We start from the raw sequence: 18,099 nt of genomic DNA, 5'->3' as shown, positions 1-18,099 counted from the left end.
CTTAGTGACCATTCAAAGTTCCAACAGCACTAAACAGTGATTTATGACCATTTGTCAGACTTACGACCATTGCACAGGGTCACATAATCCCCTTTCGGGACCTTCTGACAAGCAAAGTCGATGGGGAAGCCAGACTCTCTAAACGACAACGCTGCTAACTTAACAAATGCAGTGATTCACTTCACAACTGTGGTAAGAAAGGTCGTAAAATGGAGCAGAATTCACTTAACAAAGGTCTCATTTAAGCAGCAGATATTTTGGACTCAATTGTGGTCATATGTCGAGGACTACCTGTTTTGGGGGTTCTAAATGAAGCAAGAAACCCATGTTGGGCACCCAGAAGGGAGCAGCAGGGAACCAATTCTGGCTCTCCTTAGGCAATGTACCCATTCCGCTCTCTTCGCCACATGCGACCCCTCCCCCACCCCATGTCCAGAATGTGAATTAATTCATTTTGTCATCAATTTTGGGTTTCTCCATTTTTTCTCCTGTGAGAAACTGCCACAATCCTCCTCGGTAGTTCTCATTCCCCAAGGCGTAAATGAAGGCATTCATGGTTGGTGAAGTCTTGGCGATAAGAGCAGGAATCTGTGAAAAAGCCACACCATCATCATCATCGTCATCACCACGACCATTATCATGATCATCTTCTTCATCCTCATTTCATATTAAAACTGCAGATCTGGTCGCCCTCCTTCGGACCCTTTGACTACTAACCCTTCAATAACACCTCAGAAAAAGACATTTCTAAGGTGGGCTGATGGGTTCATATAGATTCATATAGATTAACAGAGTTGGAAGGGACCTTGTAGGTCATCTAGTCCAACCCCCCACCCTACACCATCCTGGACAAACGGCAGTCCACTCTCCCCTTGAAAGCCTCCAGTGATGAAGCTCCCACAACTTCTGAAGGCAACTTCTGTTCCATGGGTTGATTGTTCTCACTGTCAGGGTTGCTATAAAGTGATGGAGAAGCAGGTAATGATAGAAATAAAAAAAAAAACATCTGGGACACCCTGGGCTATCTCAGACCAAAAATGGAAAACCCGAATCACATCAACAAAGTGAATTTGAAGGCAACTGTAAAAGGGCCACGTTTTAGAGGGAACAGGCTTTTTCTTTCACCTTCAGGAGAAATTTCAGTGCGGTAGGACCTCATATCATTTCTTACTTACCATTAAGATTTTGGGTGAGACGAGTGCCACGTTTTCCACTGCAGCATAGATACTTAAAAGGGAGTATGGACCCCAGCAAAGGACCAAAGATTTCACTGGCAAACCAGTATTAAACTGGGAAAAGAAGAACAAAGATTAGAGCACTCTATCAACTATCTATCAACATAAAAAAAAAATGAAGTCAGATATTAAAAAAGCAAATTGGGGTTCTGGATGGATTGTCACTCCAAGTGTATCCAGTTCTGAAGAGTTCAGAAAAGTCCTAATTCTTCCTTATGGGTGCCATTCTTTGAAATTTCTTATATTGAGGGGTTGGACACTCTTCACTCTGGGCTTCTCAGAGCTTTTCCCCTGGAGAAAGTCAATGATATGTGTATGGTGAGGGACATTGCAGTGGGCGGGCTGTATCTGATCTCCCACCGTAGGGATTGGTAAACTGAAGTTCTCCAGACCTTCAAACTGACTTACGGCTTCCTCTATCATGTTGTCCATAAATGGTTCATAATGTAAGTCATAAAACACTTTCCCAGAACCAAAAGTCTCTGTCTACACATCCTGGCTTCCTCCATTAACTTGTGCCATGGACTCACCCTTTTCCACCAATATATTTAAAAGACCTCCGTTGCTAAGACGCTAAGATGGGATGCATGAGTCTCCCTTCCCAGGGCTTTCCAACACAGACGGGTGTCTCTTCAATTCTCATATCCTGTCCAACCTGCTGATAGATGCCCTGCTACTGGGTTATAGAAATCCATATCATCGTATCTGGAGAACAAAGTTCCTGATGATCAAAAACCCACTTTTATGCTCATTTCAGCACTACTCAGTAGCAGGCCCTCAATAGCTCCTAAAGTTAATTTAACACAAATGCTCATTTAAAGTTCAGTGCCCGGTCCAGTGGTCTGCCAGCTCAATTCCTCTGTTGGGATCCTACAGAATATCCCAAAGGTGACTTTTCCAAAAGACAACTGGATTTTCTTTGTTTTTTTCCCTTGAAAATGTTTTGCTTTTCATTCAAGGAGCTTCTTCAGTTCTCTGGATGAGAAGCAAAATGTTTTCAAGGAAAAACAAACCCAGGAAAGTCCAGTTGTCTATTGGAAAAGCGCCTTTGGCACAACCATCACCTGGATGACGGAGAATCTCCATAGGCATCCTATAGAATAGGACCCAGCTACCTACATCTGACACTTCTCCATATGGATGAAATGGGTCGCGTCCCGTGTCCTGAAGCTTGGTGTAACTGAAAACACCACACGGTACAGGATAGACACTGTATCAACACTATGAAAATCAGAAAACTCAAGTCAAACAAGGTCTAGCTTTGCTTTGCTGGAAACTATTCTATGTTGCAATGTTTTCTTACCTTCAGCTGTCCTGTTTTCCTGAATTTGTTATCAATGGATTGATAGGACATTAATATGATGAAAATCGGGATCACAAAATTGAACAGCACCAGCGGAATAAGAAATGTGATGTAATTTCTGGGGGGGTGAAAAACAATGAATGGCAAATGATTCTTTGGAATGAATCCTGATGTAGTCAAGAATCAGAACATGTAAAACAGATAACCGAAAGAGTAAAACCTCCACCTGACGCTGAGGGCTGAAAGCTGCATCAAATGACTTGGTGCAAAGTTTCCTTATATGGTGCCAAAGCCTGATTGATGATGATCTGATTCAATGGTTCTCAACCTGTGGTCTGCGATTGGGTGTGTGCGCGTGATGTCGTCACAGGCTTGAAGAAACGTTATGATTTAAATCTTAAACCTTGAGGGTCCATGGTGAAAAAAAGGTTGAGAACCACTGATCTACTTCATTGTGTTTGTCTTTTATATGCAGGAAAAGCTCCCCAAACTATTGAGTTCTTATCTAGACACATAGGATGATAAACTGATGCTTAGTCCTTCAAGTTAGGTTACCCAGATCGCTTGCCATGTTGGCTTTTAAGATCCATGTCAGTTGATTGCAAAGAGGGGGTGTTTTTCCCATCTACCATGGCCATTGGTTGAAATGGTGAAGACAAAGAGACAAATTCTCTTTCAAGAGAATAACAGAATAATAGAGTTGGAAGGGCTCTTGGAGGTCTTCTAGTCTATCCCCCTGCTCAAGCAGGAGGCCTGATATCATTTCAGACAAATGGTTGTCCAGTGTCTTCTTAAAAACCTCCAGTGTTGGAGCACCCACAACTCCTGGAAGCAACTTCTGTTCCACTGACTGTTCTCACTGCCAGAAAATTTCTCCTTATTTCTAGGTTGGATCTCTCCTTGGTTCGATTCCACCCATTCATTCTTATCCTGCCCTCAGGTGCTTTGGAGAATAGCTTGACTCCCTCTTCTTTGGGGCAGCCCCTGAGATACTGGAACACTGCTATCTTGTTACCTCTAGTCCTTCTTTTCAAGTATGGTTTTACAAAGGCATTATAAATTGGTGTTCATGTGATCTTGATTCTGTCTCTCTATTAATGCAGCCTAACTGCACTGGCTTTTTTGGCAGCTGCAGCACACGGCTGGCTCCTATTCAAGTGATCACTACTAAGACCCCAACATTTCTATCGCAGTTACTGCTGTGAACGGTAAAGTGAAAGAATGCAGCATCAGTGAAGTCCTGTCACCACTGTCGCCGCCCTGTTCTTCTCACTGGCGGTGCACACGCACCCCATTGCCTGCCGGTGTGAGTGTGCGGATGCACCCCATTGCCAGACCCGGCTAGGAAAACTGCCTGCTGCGCCGGAGGGATGGCGTTGCAGTGGAGCAGCGGGCCATGTGACTGAGTGGGCATGGCCAACTCAATGACACTCACAGCAAGTTGCTGCCCCACCAAGCCATGCCCACAGAACCAGTAGTAGAAAAATTTGAATCCCACCACTGCTCCCTTCCCAAAGAGGCCTGGACCCATAATTAGGCCTCAGAAATACTTACCTGTCTCCTTTGGTATAGTCCAAAGTGCAACAGGTCCTCAGAGGCTCATAATCATATGCCCCCCATCCCAAAAGGGGCATGGCGGACCAAAAGCCAGCGAAGCACCAAGCAAACAGCCCCATGGAGAACACCGAATTCCACTGTAATTTTCGCCCTACAAGAGAAAAATTGAAGCTCACCAACTTGCAATGGGATTGCAGTGCAGGAAGGAAGGAAGGAAGGAAGGGCAACCTCTCCAGATTTCCACTCGAGGGTGGACTCTGTTTTGGGAAGAGGCTCTGGGGAGGAAGCTACTGAAGCATTAAGGTGGAATTTCTATGGGTGTGGAAAGGCTTTAACCATGAAGGGCCTCCTCTTGCAGGCCTGCAAATTGGGAGAGAAGAACCTCATGTTCTTTTGTAGGCCCCCAAAGCATTTTTCCTCCAGAAATTGGGAAGATAGAGACAGGGTTGCTGCCTGGAAAACGAAGGGTTTGCTAAGAGCCTGGAGCTAAACATTTCCAATATTTAATGCAACCTGACATATAGTGGTCGCCCTTGAGATAGACCCAAGTCAAGCTCTTCATTTTACAGGAAACGATAAGAGTTTGGTGACCTGGTGACATGAATGGAAGAGGTGAGACCAGGAAGAGGTCTGTTGTCTGTCTGTCTGCTTTTGTGTAATTTCCAAGTTGCCAAACACAGAAGGGAGTCTTGGGATGAATCAATGCCATATCCATCTCCCTGAAGAGTTTTGCATGGTTCAGAATTGCACTCCTGAAATTTGCTACAAAATGAGCCAATTGTCAGGTGTGAAGGAACAGGACCATAGGTGAAATTCCAGTGATGAAGATTTATTGCCTGTATACAAGAATCTAGTCAACTAATGGTCACCAGTAAATTGGCACTAAACAAGAGTCAATGGAATTCAAGAGGGATTGGACTTGGACCATTTGTAGGAATGTAACACGGGCGGGTTCTAAATTTTTTTACTACCGATTCTGTGGGCGTGGCTTATTTTATTTATAGACCAAAATGCAGAGAATTGAAGATGAGATTGTCATGATACAATTCCGGGCGATGGAATTTGCCATACGGCTTCGGGGAATTCGAGAGGAGGAGAGACAGGACTTGAGACAAGTTTGCTCTGAAGCCTTGGCTAAGATCTTACAAGTTAACCCTGATCTGGTATTTCACAAAATAGATAAAATTTACAGAGTGAACTCTTGGGTGGCCAGACAAAGACAACTGCCTAGAGATGTGGTCATATATTTTACTGAGAGAGAAATTAGAAATGAAATCCTCCAAAAATCTTTTCACACCTCTGTACAAGTGGGGGGCTCACGACTTGTAATTTTTAAAGAATTACCTCCTAAAATGCTGAAAGCTAGAAAAGAATTTGGTTTTCTTGTTAAGGAATTGAAAGACTTACAGATACCCTTCCGGTGGGACGCGCCAGCTGGGATAATTTTTAGATATAAGGGAGAAGGATATCGATTGAATACTGTGGAGAAGGCACAACATTTTTATAGTACTATTCTTAAGGAAAGAACACCATCTCCACGTACATCTACAGTTTTGGAGATTAAGGAGAGTGAAGAGAGGCAATTGGAAGAACAGCCTAAGCAGGAATTAGAAAATGTGCAAGGTGCAGAAGGAGGTTTTCTGAGTGAGCCCTTGCTGGATTCTTCTCCAATTTTGGATTTGATTCAGTTGACTGAAGTTAAAGATCAACGTATAACTAGAGCTCAATCCAAATTACTTAAACAAAAGCAACAACAACAACAGGAAAGACAAGACAAGAAGGCAGCAAAGAGTACCCCACAAGAGAGTGGAGCTATGGGAGGAGCAAGATCGAAGCTCTTGGATGAACTTCAAATATTTTGCTCTGCGCTCCAGAAACAGGCCGATGACCCTTAAGTGTTTATCTTGGAATGTTAATGGGTTGAATTCAGCACAGAAAAGGAAGAAACTATTTACATATTTGAAACAATTTAATAATGATATAATATGTTTACAAGAAACGCATATTACAACTCAAGATCAGAAATATCTGATAAATTCAAAATTAGGAGTACATTATATATCTTCAACTTCGCAGAAAAAGAATGGTGTGGTTATTTATGTAAATAAAAAATTAACAGCAAAAGTTATAGAAGTAGATCAAGATGGTAGGTTTGTAGCAATTGAATTGCTTACAGCAAATGGTCAAATTCTTTTGATTGGAATTTATGCTCCCAACCAACAACAGGATTGTTTTTACAAGATGTTACATACTAAAATAGTGCAATGGGACTATAGATCTATTTTATTTATGGGAGATTGGAATGGAGTAATTGATTCTAAATTAGACAAAAAGAGCTTGGCAAAGTCTAGAATTAGACTACCGCAGACTTTTTTTGATTTGAAAGAAGATATGGAACTAAAAGATGTTTGGAGAATACATAATCCAAATGAATTGGATTACACTTTCTTTTCCGATAGACATAGATCTTTTTCTAGGATTGATTTTATCCTGTTGTCAAATGATCTACTTATTAAGACAAAAAGAACAAAGATTTTTCCAAGAACTTTGACTGACCATAGCCCTGTATGGATAGAAATTGAGATGGATAAGGTTGAGAGACGTTCTTGGAGATTAAATGAGAATTTGTTTAGATATGAAAAAAATACAATAGAACTTAAAAAGCATTTGAAAGAATTTTTTGAGATAAATTTGAATAAAGGTACCCCAATTGAAATTGTTTGGGACGCTAGTAAAGCTTATATGAGAGGGGTACTTATCTACATGAATTCTAAACATAGACTGTTCCGACAAAAGAAAAGATCTGAGTTGGAAATGGAAATAAAGAATAAGGAACAATTACTTATTAAAAACCCAACAGATGAAAGAATACGAAGTGCTATAAAACTTTTGAAAGACCAATTTCAAATGCTTATGGCGGAACAAGTTGCAACAAGTTTACAATACGCGAAGTATAATACATTTTGCAATGCCAATAAACCGGGCAGATGGTTGGCTTACACACTGAGGAAAAAACAAAGTATACGGACTATTGATAGTATTAACATTGGAGGGAAAGAAATTTTTCAACAAAAATTAATTAAAGAAGCTTTTGTGGATTATTATACTAAATTATATGCCAAAGAAGAGGTGCAGAATGGACTTATAGAAAAATATTTAAAGGATAAGAGAGTTACAAAAATTACTGATCAACAAAAGGAAAGAATGAATTATCCTATAACAGAGGAGGAGATAATAGCAGCAATTAAGCAGCTAAAAACAGCCAAAGCTCCTGGCACGGATGGTTTGACTGCAGTGTATTACAAAACTTTACAAGCTGAAATGGTGGAACAACTTAGAGACTTATTTTGCAATATTCAACAAGGGGGTAAAATACCCCCATCTTGGACAACTGCTTATATATCTCTGATACCAAAGGAACAAGTTGGTCCTAAAAAACCAGAGAACTACAGACCAATATCTCTTTTGAACACAGACTATAAAATTTATGCGAAGGTATTAGCCAACAGGTTGATGCCAGTAATCCAAAAAGTAATTCATGAGGACCAAGCGGGATTTATTGAGGGCAGATATATGAAGGATAATGTAAGGCAAGTAATAGACTTATTGGAATATCTTGATAAGAATAAACAGATTTCTGCAGTGCTGGTTTTTTTGGATGCGGAGAAAGCCTTTGATAGAGTGGATTGGAACTTTCTACTAAAGACTTTAAAAAAGATGGGCTTTGGGGACCAATTTATACAGTCGATCTCAGCAATTTATCAAGAGCAAAAAGCACAGATTATTATTAATGGAAGTTTGACGACAGAGTTTAAAATTGAAAAAGGAACAAGACAGGGATGTCCGTTGTCCCCACTTTTATTTATATTAACATTGGAAGTCTTGCTAAATACAATACGGGACTCAAAAATTTTGAAAGGTATAGTGATAAGGCAAGAGGATTATAGAATAAAGGCATTTGCAGATGATCTGGTTGTTACCCTATCACAACCAATGGAATCAATAATCCTGATGAACGACATTATACAAGACTATGGTAGAGTTTCAGGTTTTAAACTGAACTCAAAAAAGACTAAAATGATAGTTAAGAATATGACACAAGATCGTAAACACAAGCTTGAAAGGAGGGCAGGTTTTGAAATTGTACCTAAGGTAAAATATCTTGGAATTCAGGTTGCAGAATCAAATATGAAATTGTTTCAAAATAATTATGAGGTGTTGTGGCGAGAGGTTCAGAAAGACATGGAGACTTGGAAAAAGCTGCAACTGTCTTTACTTGGAAGAATAGCAGCAGTTAAGATGAATATTTTGCCAAGATTTCTGTTTTTGTTCCAAATGATTCCGGTGCTTAAAAGTGACAAACAACTGAAAGTCTGGCAGTCTGGTGTGAATAAGTTTGTCTGGAACGAGAAAAAGCCGAGAGTGAAATTGAAAATTATGCAAGATGTTCCAGAAAGAGGAGGCCTTAAACTCCCAAACCTACAGTTATATTATGATGCAGCAGCTTTAACTTTAACAAGTGACTGGTTTGGAAATAAAAAGGCTGGAATATTGAATGCAGAAAGTTTTGATCTTGAATTTGGATGGCATGCTTACTTATTCTATGAAAATAAAGTGGATAAAGTATTTAAAAGTCATATACTTAGAGACTCCTTGATGAAAGTTTGGAAGAAGCACCGACTCAAATGGGATTATAAAATACCGCTATGGCTGGATCTTGGTCATACCTTGTGGAATACAAATATAATGTCACTCGGGGGGTTTTTATATAAAGAGGTTCTTTTTACAGATGCGGGCAGATGGCAGCTGAAGACATTGCAGACACTGTTGGACGAAGGGATTAATTTAACCTGGTTACAATATAATCAATTACAAATGAGATGGAAAGAGGACCAAAAAACTGGTATTATGTTGCATGAGGAAGAATTGGTTAGACATATAAGAGAGAAAGGTCCAATGCATATTAAAAGGCTTTATAATGTTTTGTTAGAAAGAGATTCAGAAACGGAATTAGTTAAAGATTGTATGATTAAGTGGGCACAGAATTTTGAAGAACCAGTGATGCTGGAAACTTGGGAAAAAATTTGGGTTCAGAATGTTAAATTTACACAGTCGCAAAACCTGAGAGAAAATTTTTATAAAATGTTTTATAGATGGCATTTAGATCCTAAAAAGTTGTCATGTATGTACCCTAATGTTCAGCCAAAATGTTGGAGATGCGAATGTTTGGATGCTACGTATTATCATGTATGGTGGACCTGTAGGAAAGTTAAGGCTTTTTGGATAAAAATTTGGTGGGTCATGCAGAATGTTTTGAAGAAAAAAATTCAATTTTCTCCACAATTGTTTTTATTGGGTATAGTTAAGGGTTTTACACGGGGTGAAATAAAACTAATATTGTATATGATAACAGCAGCAAGATTGTTGATAGGTAAATACTGGAAGAATGAAGCTTTGCCTACTATCGAGGAATGGACTTTGAAGATGGCCAGTTTTGCAGAGATGGCGAAGATTTCAGCGTATTTAAAAGATTGTTCACAAGAGACTTATGAATGGGAATGGAAAAGGTGGATAGAATATGTTCAGAACAAATACCAAACTAGAAAGTATCAAATAGCTTTTATTTGAAAATAATGTATTAGAAATATTTTAATGTAAAGAGACAAAGAGGAAAAATTATATAGGGGGAGGGATGGGTTCAGGTTTATTTATTAGTGTTATTAGTTATGAGTATGTAATAGGGAAGTCTGGGGGGGAGGGTTGGGGAGGGTTAGGGAGGATGGGAAGTTTGGGGAGGGTGGGAGGGTGGTGGGGGGGTGAAAAAAGGGGTGAAAATGTAATTGTAAAACTTTTGCAATAAAAAAAAAAAAAAACAAGAGTCAATGGAATTCAAGAGGGATTGGACTTGGACCATTTGTAGGAATGTAACACGGGCGGGTTCTAAATTTTTTTACTACCGATTCTGTGGGCGTGGCTTATTTTGTGGGCGTGGCTTGATGGTCATGTGACAATTCTTTAGGATTTAGCAGAGGTACTGGTCTACCAGGCTTTTAATTGCTTGCAGAGCTGTACCGATCTACCCATTTATTTTTTGCAGGCACCGGTTTACTCATTTGTTTTCTTTTAACACTGATCAGCTGTAGGGCGGCCCTTTGAAGCCCCACGGCAAGAGTTTAAACAGGTTTTTTCCCTCTAGCCGATCAGCTGGGACTCAGGGGGCAGCAATAGATTGGGGGTGGGGCCAAATAAAAAGTAAGAATAATGCGGGGGGTGGGGAGGAGCGGGGGGTGGGGGGGCAGAACCGGTTCAGTGATGTCATATCGTCACCGCTACCGGCTCGGGAGAACCGGGCCGAACCGGGAGGAACCCACCACTGGAATGTAATGATTCCAGGCTGATTACTCTCTTAACTCTTCCTCCAGTCTCTGCTTGTCCTTCTCCTATACCAATTTCTATGGCATAATTTGGGGCTCTTTGGGAAAAAGGGAGTGTTGGGTATTTAGAAATAGAAAAGGTATTCCTGTCAGCCAACTCTTATCCAGTTCTGCTCTTATTTTTGAAACATCCAATAAAACATGTTACCTCACTTTGCTCCTGATATCTGAGCAGAATTTTCCCTCTGAAATAATTTGTGTAATAGCTACTGGATTGCTTTGCTTGGTTTTTATTTTATTTTTGCCTAACATGTCTGGGTGGAAGAAAAATCTTGACAGTCACTAGATGGCAGCAGAGGATTGAATATTTTCGAATCTCCTTGGTGCCATCTACTGTGGGAAAATAGGCCACAGGAATAAAAGTGGCCAACCTAAGGCATTTTAAACTGCATTTTTTACAATAGGACTTTCGTACCAAGTTCTCCCACTAAAATTAAGAGTGTTTATTATACATTAATAGTAGCTTCAAGTGCAGCCCTTTCTATATCATCATCATCATCATCATCATCATCATCATCATCATCATCAGGGCTGCAACCTGAAGGGCATAACAAAGTAGACTTCCGGTAGTGATGTCACTGCAAAACGGATTGGGGAAACAGGGCTACATTATTCCCACCTGATTTCGCTTGTCTGGAGAACTTCAATGGTCAAAGTTAACCCCGGACTTCCGGTTTGCGAGCCTCGGCGACGGCGGTGTTTCTTTAAAGACCGCCAGCCCCGCCGCCTGTAGAGCCGCCCCGCGATCGAGGAGCGGCTCGAAAACTCCAAAATCTTGAAGATTGAAGGAGAAGAGACAGCAGGGTACAGGTTGAGCCCCTGTAACCCCCCAGGGAATTGTTTCTGGGGAGGAAACAGGCGTGGCTCCCTTCCAACCTGCTGAAACTCCGGGCGGCGTGGGACGTTTCTGCTAATTAGCAGAACAAGCCGGCAGCAGCAAACTCTTAAAGCGAAAGGAACTAATCTTAACAAACAGCGGAAATATCAACTTGAATCCAGAAACTTGAAAATTGCAAGTATTAGTGCTTTGTTGACTTTTTAATTTAAAAGAGAAAGCGAGTGAGTGAAAGTGATTTGGAAAAATATGGCGCCCAGCATTTGAGTTAACGAGCTAGTGAAAGTGGATTTGTGAAGCCTTCCTGCTTTGCTACAAAGTTATAAAGCTGCTACAAAGTTGCTCTATCTAAAGAAAAAATTTCTTTTTCTAAAATTTGACTGTTTTACTTCAGTTTCACTTGATTAAATCTGGGGGACTTTTTTAGAAGTTTCTGTGGAAGAGGGAAAGGAAAAGGAATTTCCCTCTTCAGAAAAACTAGCTCACGTGGCACGATGGCTTCAAAGAAGCAGGAAGGGAAGGCAACAGGGGGGGGATCCCCCACACACAAACATGAAACGCAGCTTCCCCCTGCTCAACAGTTACAGACTCAAAAAAGAGAATTTGATGTGGGAGATTTAAAAGAATTTATTTCTAAAACTCTGGATGATAAATTTCAAAAATCTCAACAGGAGATAGATGACAAACTTCAAAAATCACATCAGGGGATAGATGATAAACTTCAAAAATCACACCAGGAATTTATGCAGGAAATTAATGAAGTTAAAGATATGGTGAAACAGAATCAAAACAAGGTGACCAAAAAAATATCAGAAGTGGCATCTGGCCTGGCAGAATTTATTGGGAAAGTTGATTCTAAAGTTGAAGAACTTAAATCAGAAGTTAATGTAAAGATGAAAGACAATGATTATAAAATTGCTGATGTTGACAATAAAATGCAGAGAGTTGAAGACGAGATTGTTATGATACAATTCAGGGCAATGGAGTTCGCTATACGGCTTCGGGGAATTCGAGAGGAGGAAAGACAGGATTTGAGACAAGTCTGTTCTGAGGCCTTGGCTAAGATTCTACAAGTTAATCCTGATGTGGTTTTTCATAAAATAGACAAAATTTACAGAGTGAACTCTTGGGTGGCCAGACAAAGACAATTACCTAGAGATGTGGTCATATATTTTACAGAAAGAGAAATAAGAAATGATATCCTGCAAAAATCCTTTTACACTTCTGTACAAGTCGGGGGCTCACGAATTGGAATTTATAAAGAATTCCCTCCTAAAATGTTGAAAGCTAGAAAAGAATTTGGCTTTCTTGTTAAGGAATTGCAAAATTTACAGATACCCTTCCGGTGGGACGCACCAGCTGGGATAATTTTCAGATACAAGGGAGAAAGATGTCGTTTGAATACCGTGGAGAAGGCACAACACTTTTATACTACTATTCTTAAGGAAAGAACACCATCTCCACGTACATCTACAGTTTTGGAGATTAAAGAGAGTGAAGAGAAGCAACCTCAACGAGAATTGCAAGAACAGTCCAAGCAGGAATTAGAAGGAGTGCAAGGTGCAGAAGGAGGTTTTTTGGATGAGCCCTTGCTGGAATCTTCTCCAATTTTGGACTCGGTTCGGATGATTGAATTTAAGGATCAACGTATAACTAGAGCTCAATCTAAGTTACTTAAACAAAAGCAACAACAACAACAGGAGAGACAAGACAAGGAGGCAGTTAAGAGTACTGCACAAGAGATTGGAGCTATGGGAGGAGCGAAATCGAAGCTTTCGGATGATCTTCAAGTATTTTGCTCTGTGCTCCGAAAAGAGGCTCATGACCTTTAAGTGTTTATCTTGGAATGTTAATGGGTTGAATTCAGCACAGAAAAGGAAGAAATTATTTACATATTTGAAACAATTTAATAATGATATAATTTGTTTACAAGAAACGCATATCACAACTCAAGATCAAAAATATCTGATAAACTCCAAACTAGGAACACATTTTATATCTTCAACTTCGCAAAAAAAGAATGGTGTGGTTATCTATGTAAATAAAAAATTAACAGCTAAAGTTATAGAAACAGATGAAGATGGTAGGTTTGTAGCAATTGAATTGCTCACGGCAAAGGGCCAAATTCTTTTGATTGGAATTTATGCTCCCAATCAACAACAGGACTATTTCTACAAGATGCTACATACCAAAATACTGCAATGGGATTACAGATCTATTTTAATTATGGGAGACTGGAATGGAGTAATTGATTCTAAATTAGATAAAAAGAGTTTGGCAAAGTCTAGAATCAGACTACCACAGACTTTTTTTGACATGAAAGAAGACATGGAACTAAAAGATGTTTGGAGAATACATAATCCAAAAGAACTGGACTACACTTTCTTTTCTGATAGACAGAGATCCTTCTCTAGGATTGACTTTATCTTGTTGTCAGATGATTTACTTGTCAAGACAAAAAGAACAAAGATTTTTCCAAGAACTTTGACTGACCACAGCCCAGTATGGATAGAAATTGAGATGGACAAGGTTGAGAGACGTTCCTGGAGATTAAATGAGAACTTGTTTAGATATGAAAAAAATACAACAGAACTTAAAAAGCATCTGAAAGAATTTTTTGAAATAAATCTGAATAAAGGTACCCCAATTGAAATTGTCTGGGACGCAAGTAAAGCTTATATGAGAGGGGTACTTATCTACATGAACTCTAAACATAGACTGTTTCGACAAAAGAAAAGATCTGAATTGGAAATAGAAATAAAGAATAAAGAACAGTTACTTATTAAAAATCCAACAGATGAAAGAATAAGCAGTGCTATAAAACTTTTGAAAGACCAATTTCAAATGCTTATGGCGGAACAAGTTGCAACAAACTTACAATATGCGAAGCATAATACATTTTGCAACGCTAATAAACCCGGCAGATGGTTGGCTTACACATTGAGGAAAAAACAAAGTATACGGACTATAGATAGTATTGATATTGGAGGGAAAGAAATTTTTCAACAAAAATTAATTAAAGAAGCTTTTGTGGACTATTATACCAAATTATATGCCAAGGAGGAGGTGCAGAATGGATTTATAGAAAAATACTTAAACGATAAAAGAGTTACAAAAATTACTGATCAACAAAAGGAAAGAATGAATTATCCTATAACAGAGGAGGAGATAATAGTAGCAATTAAACAGTTAAAAACAGCCAAATCTCCTGGTACGGATGGTTTGACTGCAGTGTATTACAAAACCTTGCAAGCTGAAATGGTGGAACAACTTAGAGATTTATTTTGCAATATTCAACAAGGGGGTAAAATACCCCCATCATGGACAACAGCTTACATATCTTTGATACCAAAAGAACAAGTCGGTCCTAAAAAACCAGAGAATTATAGACCAATATCTCTTTTGAATACAGATTATAAAATCTATGCGAAAGTATTAGCCAACAGGTTGATGCCAGTAATCCAAAAGGTGATTCATGAGGACCAAGCGGGATTTATCGAGGGCAGACACATGAAGGATAATGTAAGGCAAGTAATAGATTTATTGGAATATCTTGAGAAGAATAAACAGATTCCTGCAGTGCTGGTTTTTTTGGACGCAGAGAAGGCCTTTGATAGAGTTGATTGGAATTTTCTACTAAAGACTTTAAAAAAGATGGATTTTGGGGATCAATTTATACAGGCGATTTCAGCAATTTACCAAGAGCAAAAGGCACAGATCATCATTAATGGAAGTTTGACAACAGAGTTTAAAATTGAAAAAGGAACAAGACAGGGATGTCCGTTGTCCCCACTTTTATTTATTCTAACACTAGAAGTCTTGTTAAATACAATACGGGATTCTAATACCTTGAAAGGAATAAGGATTAGGCAAGAGGATTACAGAATAAAGGCATTTGCAGATGATCTGGTTGTTACCCTATCACAACCAATGGAATCAATAATCCTGATGAAGGACATTATACAAGACTATGGTAAAGTCTCAGGCTTTAGACTGAATCCAAAAAAGACTAAAATGATAGTTAAAAACATGACACAAGATCGTAAACATGAGCTTGAAAGGAGGGCAGGTTTTGAAACTGTACCTAAGGTAAAATATCTAGGAGTTCAGGTTGCAGAATCAAACATGAAATTGTTTCAAAATAACTATGAGGTGTTGTGGCGAGAGGTGCAGAAAGACATGGAGACTTGGAAAAAACTGCAGCTGTCTTTACTTGGAAGAATAGCAGCAGTTAAGATGAACATTTTGCCAAGATTTCTTTTTTTGTTTCAAATGATTCCGGTGCTTAAAAGTGATAAACAATTGAAAGTTTGGCAATCTGGAGTGAATAAGTTTGTCTGGAACGAGAAGAAGCCGAGAGTGAAATTGAAAATTATGCAAGATGTTCCAGAAAGAGGAGGTCTTAAACTTCCAAACCTACAGCTATATTATGATGCAGCAGCTTTAACTTTAACAAGTGATTGGTTTGGAAGGAAAAAGACTGGAATATTGAATGCAGAAAGTTTTGATCTTGAATTTGGATGGCATGCTTACTTATTTTACGACGACAAAGTAGATAAAGTATTCAAAAGTCATATACTTAGAGACTCTTTGATGAGAGTTTGGAAGAAGCACCGATTCAAATGGGATTATAAAATACCGTTATGGCTGGATCTTGGTCATACTTTGTGGAATACAAATATAATGTCACTCGGGGGGTTTTTATATAAAGAGGTTCTTTTTACAGATGCGGGCAGATGGCAGCTGAAGACATTGCAGACACTGTTGGATGAAGGGATTAATTTAACTTGGTTACAATATAATCAATTACAATTGAGATGGAAAGAGGACCAAAAAACTGGTACTATGTTGCATGAGGAAGAATTGGTTAGACATATAAGAGAGAAAGGTCCAATGCATATCAAAAGGCTTTATAATGTTTTGTTAGAAAGAGATTCAGAAACTGAATTAGTTAAAGATTGTATGATTAAGTGGGCACAGAATTTTGAAGAACCAGTGATGCTGGAAATATGGGAAAAAATTTGGGTTCAGAATGTTAAATTTACACAGTCGCAGAACCTGAGGGAAAATTTCTACAAAATGTTTTATAGATGGCATTTAGATCCCAAAAAGTTGTCATGTATGTACCCTAATGTTCAGCCAAAATGTTGGAGATGTGAATGTTTGGATGCTACGTATTATCATGTTTGGTGGACCTGTAGGAAAGTTAAGGCTTTTTGGATAAAAATTTGGTGGGTCATGCAGAATGTTTTGAAGAAAAAAATTCAATTTTCTCCACAACTGTTTTTATTGGGTATAGTTAAGGGTTTTACATTGGGTGAAACAAAATTGATATTGTATATGATAACAGCAGCAAGATTGTTGATAGGTAAATACTGGAAGAATGAAGCTTTGCCCACTATTGAGGAATGGACTTTGAAGATGGCCAGTTTTGCAGAGATGGCGAAGATTTCAGCATATTTAAAAGACTGTTCACAAGAGACTTATGAGTGGGAATGGAAAAGGTGGATAGAATATGTTCAGAACAAATATCAAACTAGAAAGTATCAAATAGCTTTTACTTGAAAATAATGTACTAGAAATTTTTTAAAGTAATGAGATAAAGAGAAAAATTATACAGGGGAGGGAGGGGCTCAAGTTTATATATAAGTTTTATATTAGGGTTCGTCATGATTATGAGTATATTATAGGGAAGTCTGGGGGGAGGGGAGGGTTAGGGAGGGTTAGGGAGGTCGGGAAGTTTGGGGGGGGAGGTGGGGGGGGAAAAAGGGGTGAAAATGTAATTGTAAAACTTTTGCAATAAAAAAAAAAAAAGTTAACCCCGGAGGATTATAATAACAGGAGTGTGGATAAAATTACGTGGATTATAAATTTAAACTGTCAGAGGAAGAGGATAGAGGAAGCACCTACCCTTAAGGGAATTATGAGTATTCAATGGACTTCTTAGGACTATTAATTCTGTAGATCACAAAGATATATTTTTGTTAAACGGTGGTGATTGGAAATTTTGGATCGTGAGTATAATTTTATAGACAGTATGTCAGCTTTGGAAGCCATATTAGCACCAGAAGCTTCCACGCTGTCATGTCCCATGTGCCTGGGAAAGTAGGACGGTGGATTTAGGAGAGTGAATATAGTTATTATTATTATTTATTTATTTTATTAAATTTCTATACCGCCCTTCTCCCAAAGGACTCAGGGCGGTGAACAGCCACAGGATAAAACACATAAATACAAAAATTTAAAATAGAATAAAAACGAATTAAATAATTTTGCTGAATTTAAAATACCCCATAATTTAAAACAAATTAAAATTTACATTTAAAAATTTACATTTAAAAAGGGGAGAAGATTTAGGCCAGGCCAGCTTGATGGAATAGGAAAGTCTTAAGCGCGTGACAGAAGGTGCGCAGATCCGGGATCCTCCGTATCTCCGGGGGGAGCTCGTTCCAGATTGTAGGTGCCCCCACAGAGAAGGCTCTCCCCTTAGCGGCTGCCAGTCAACATTGTTTGGCCGACGGCACCCGGAGGAGCCTCTCTCTATGGGAGCGTACTGGCCGGTGGGAGGCTATTGGTGGTAGCAGGCGGTCCCGTAGATAACCAGGTCCTAAGCCATGGAGCGCTTTAAAGGTCATAACCAGAACCTTGAAGCACACTCAGAAGACCACCGGGAGCCAGTGCAGCTCGTGCAGGAGAGGAGTTACATGGGAACTCCACGTTGCCCCCATAACCACC

The 18,099-nt window shown here is 39.1% G+C and overlaps 1 protein-coding gene across 1 annotated transcript in view; it reads right to left on the bottom strand.

Moving 5' to 3' along the window:
* Positions 1-444: 444 nt before the first annotated feature.
* RGR (retinal G protein coupled receptor) overlaps positions 445-18,099 on the bottom strand; it is a 28,089-nt gene continuing 10,434 nt past the window's right edge. Inside the window, exons 4-7 of the mRNA XM_070945982.1 lie at positions 4,093-4,246; positions 2,539-2,656; positions 1,176-1,289; positions 445-588 (exon numbers count right to left, since the gene is read on the bottom strand). Of these exons, the coding sequence (XP_070802083.1) occupies positions 445-588; positions 1,176-1,289; positions 2,539-2,656; positions 4,093-4,246 (530 nt within the window). The remainder of the gene's footprint in view (positions 589-1,175; positions 1,290-2,538; positions 2,657-4,092; positions 4,247-18,099) is intronic.

This window comes from Pituophis catenifer, unplaced genomic scaffold (genome assembly GCF_029215685.1).
Source record: "Pituophis catenifer annectens isolate HBS135680 unplaced genomic scaffold, rPitCat1.0.hap2 SCAF_6, whole genome shotgun sequence".
Taxonomy (NCBI): Eukaryota; Metazoa; Chordata; class Lepidosauria; order Squamata; family Colubridae; genus Pituophis; species Pituophis catenifer.
This window is presented reverse-complemented; position numbering and strand designations above follow the sequence as displayed.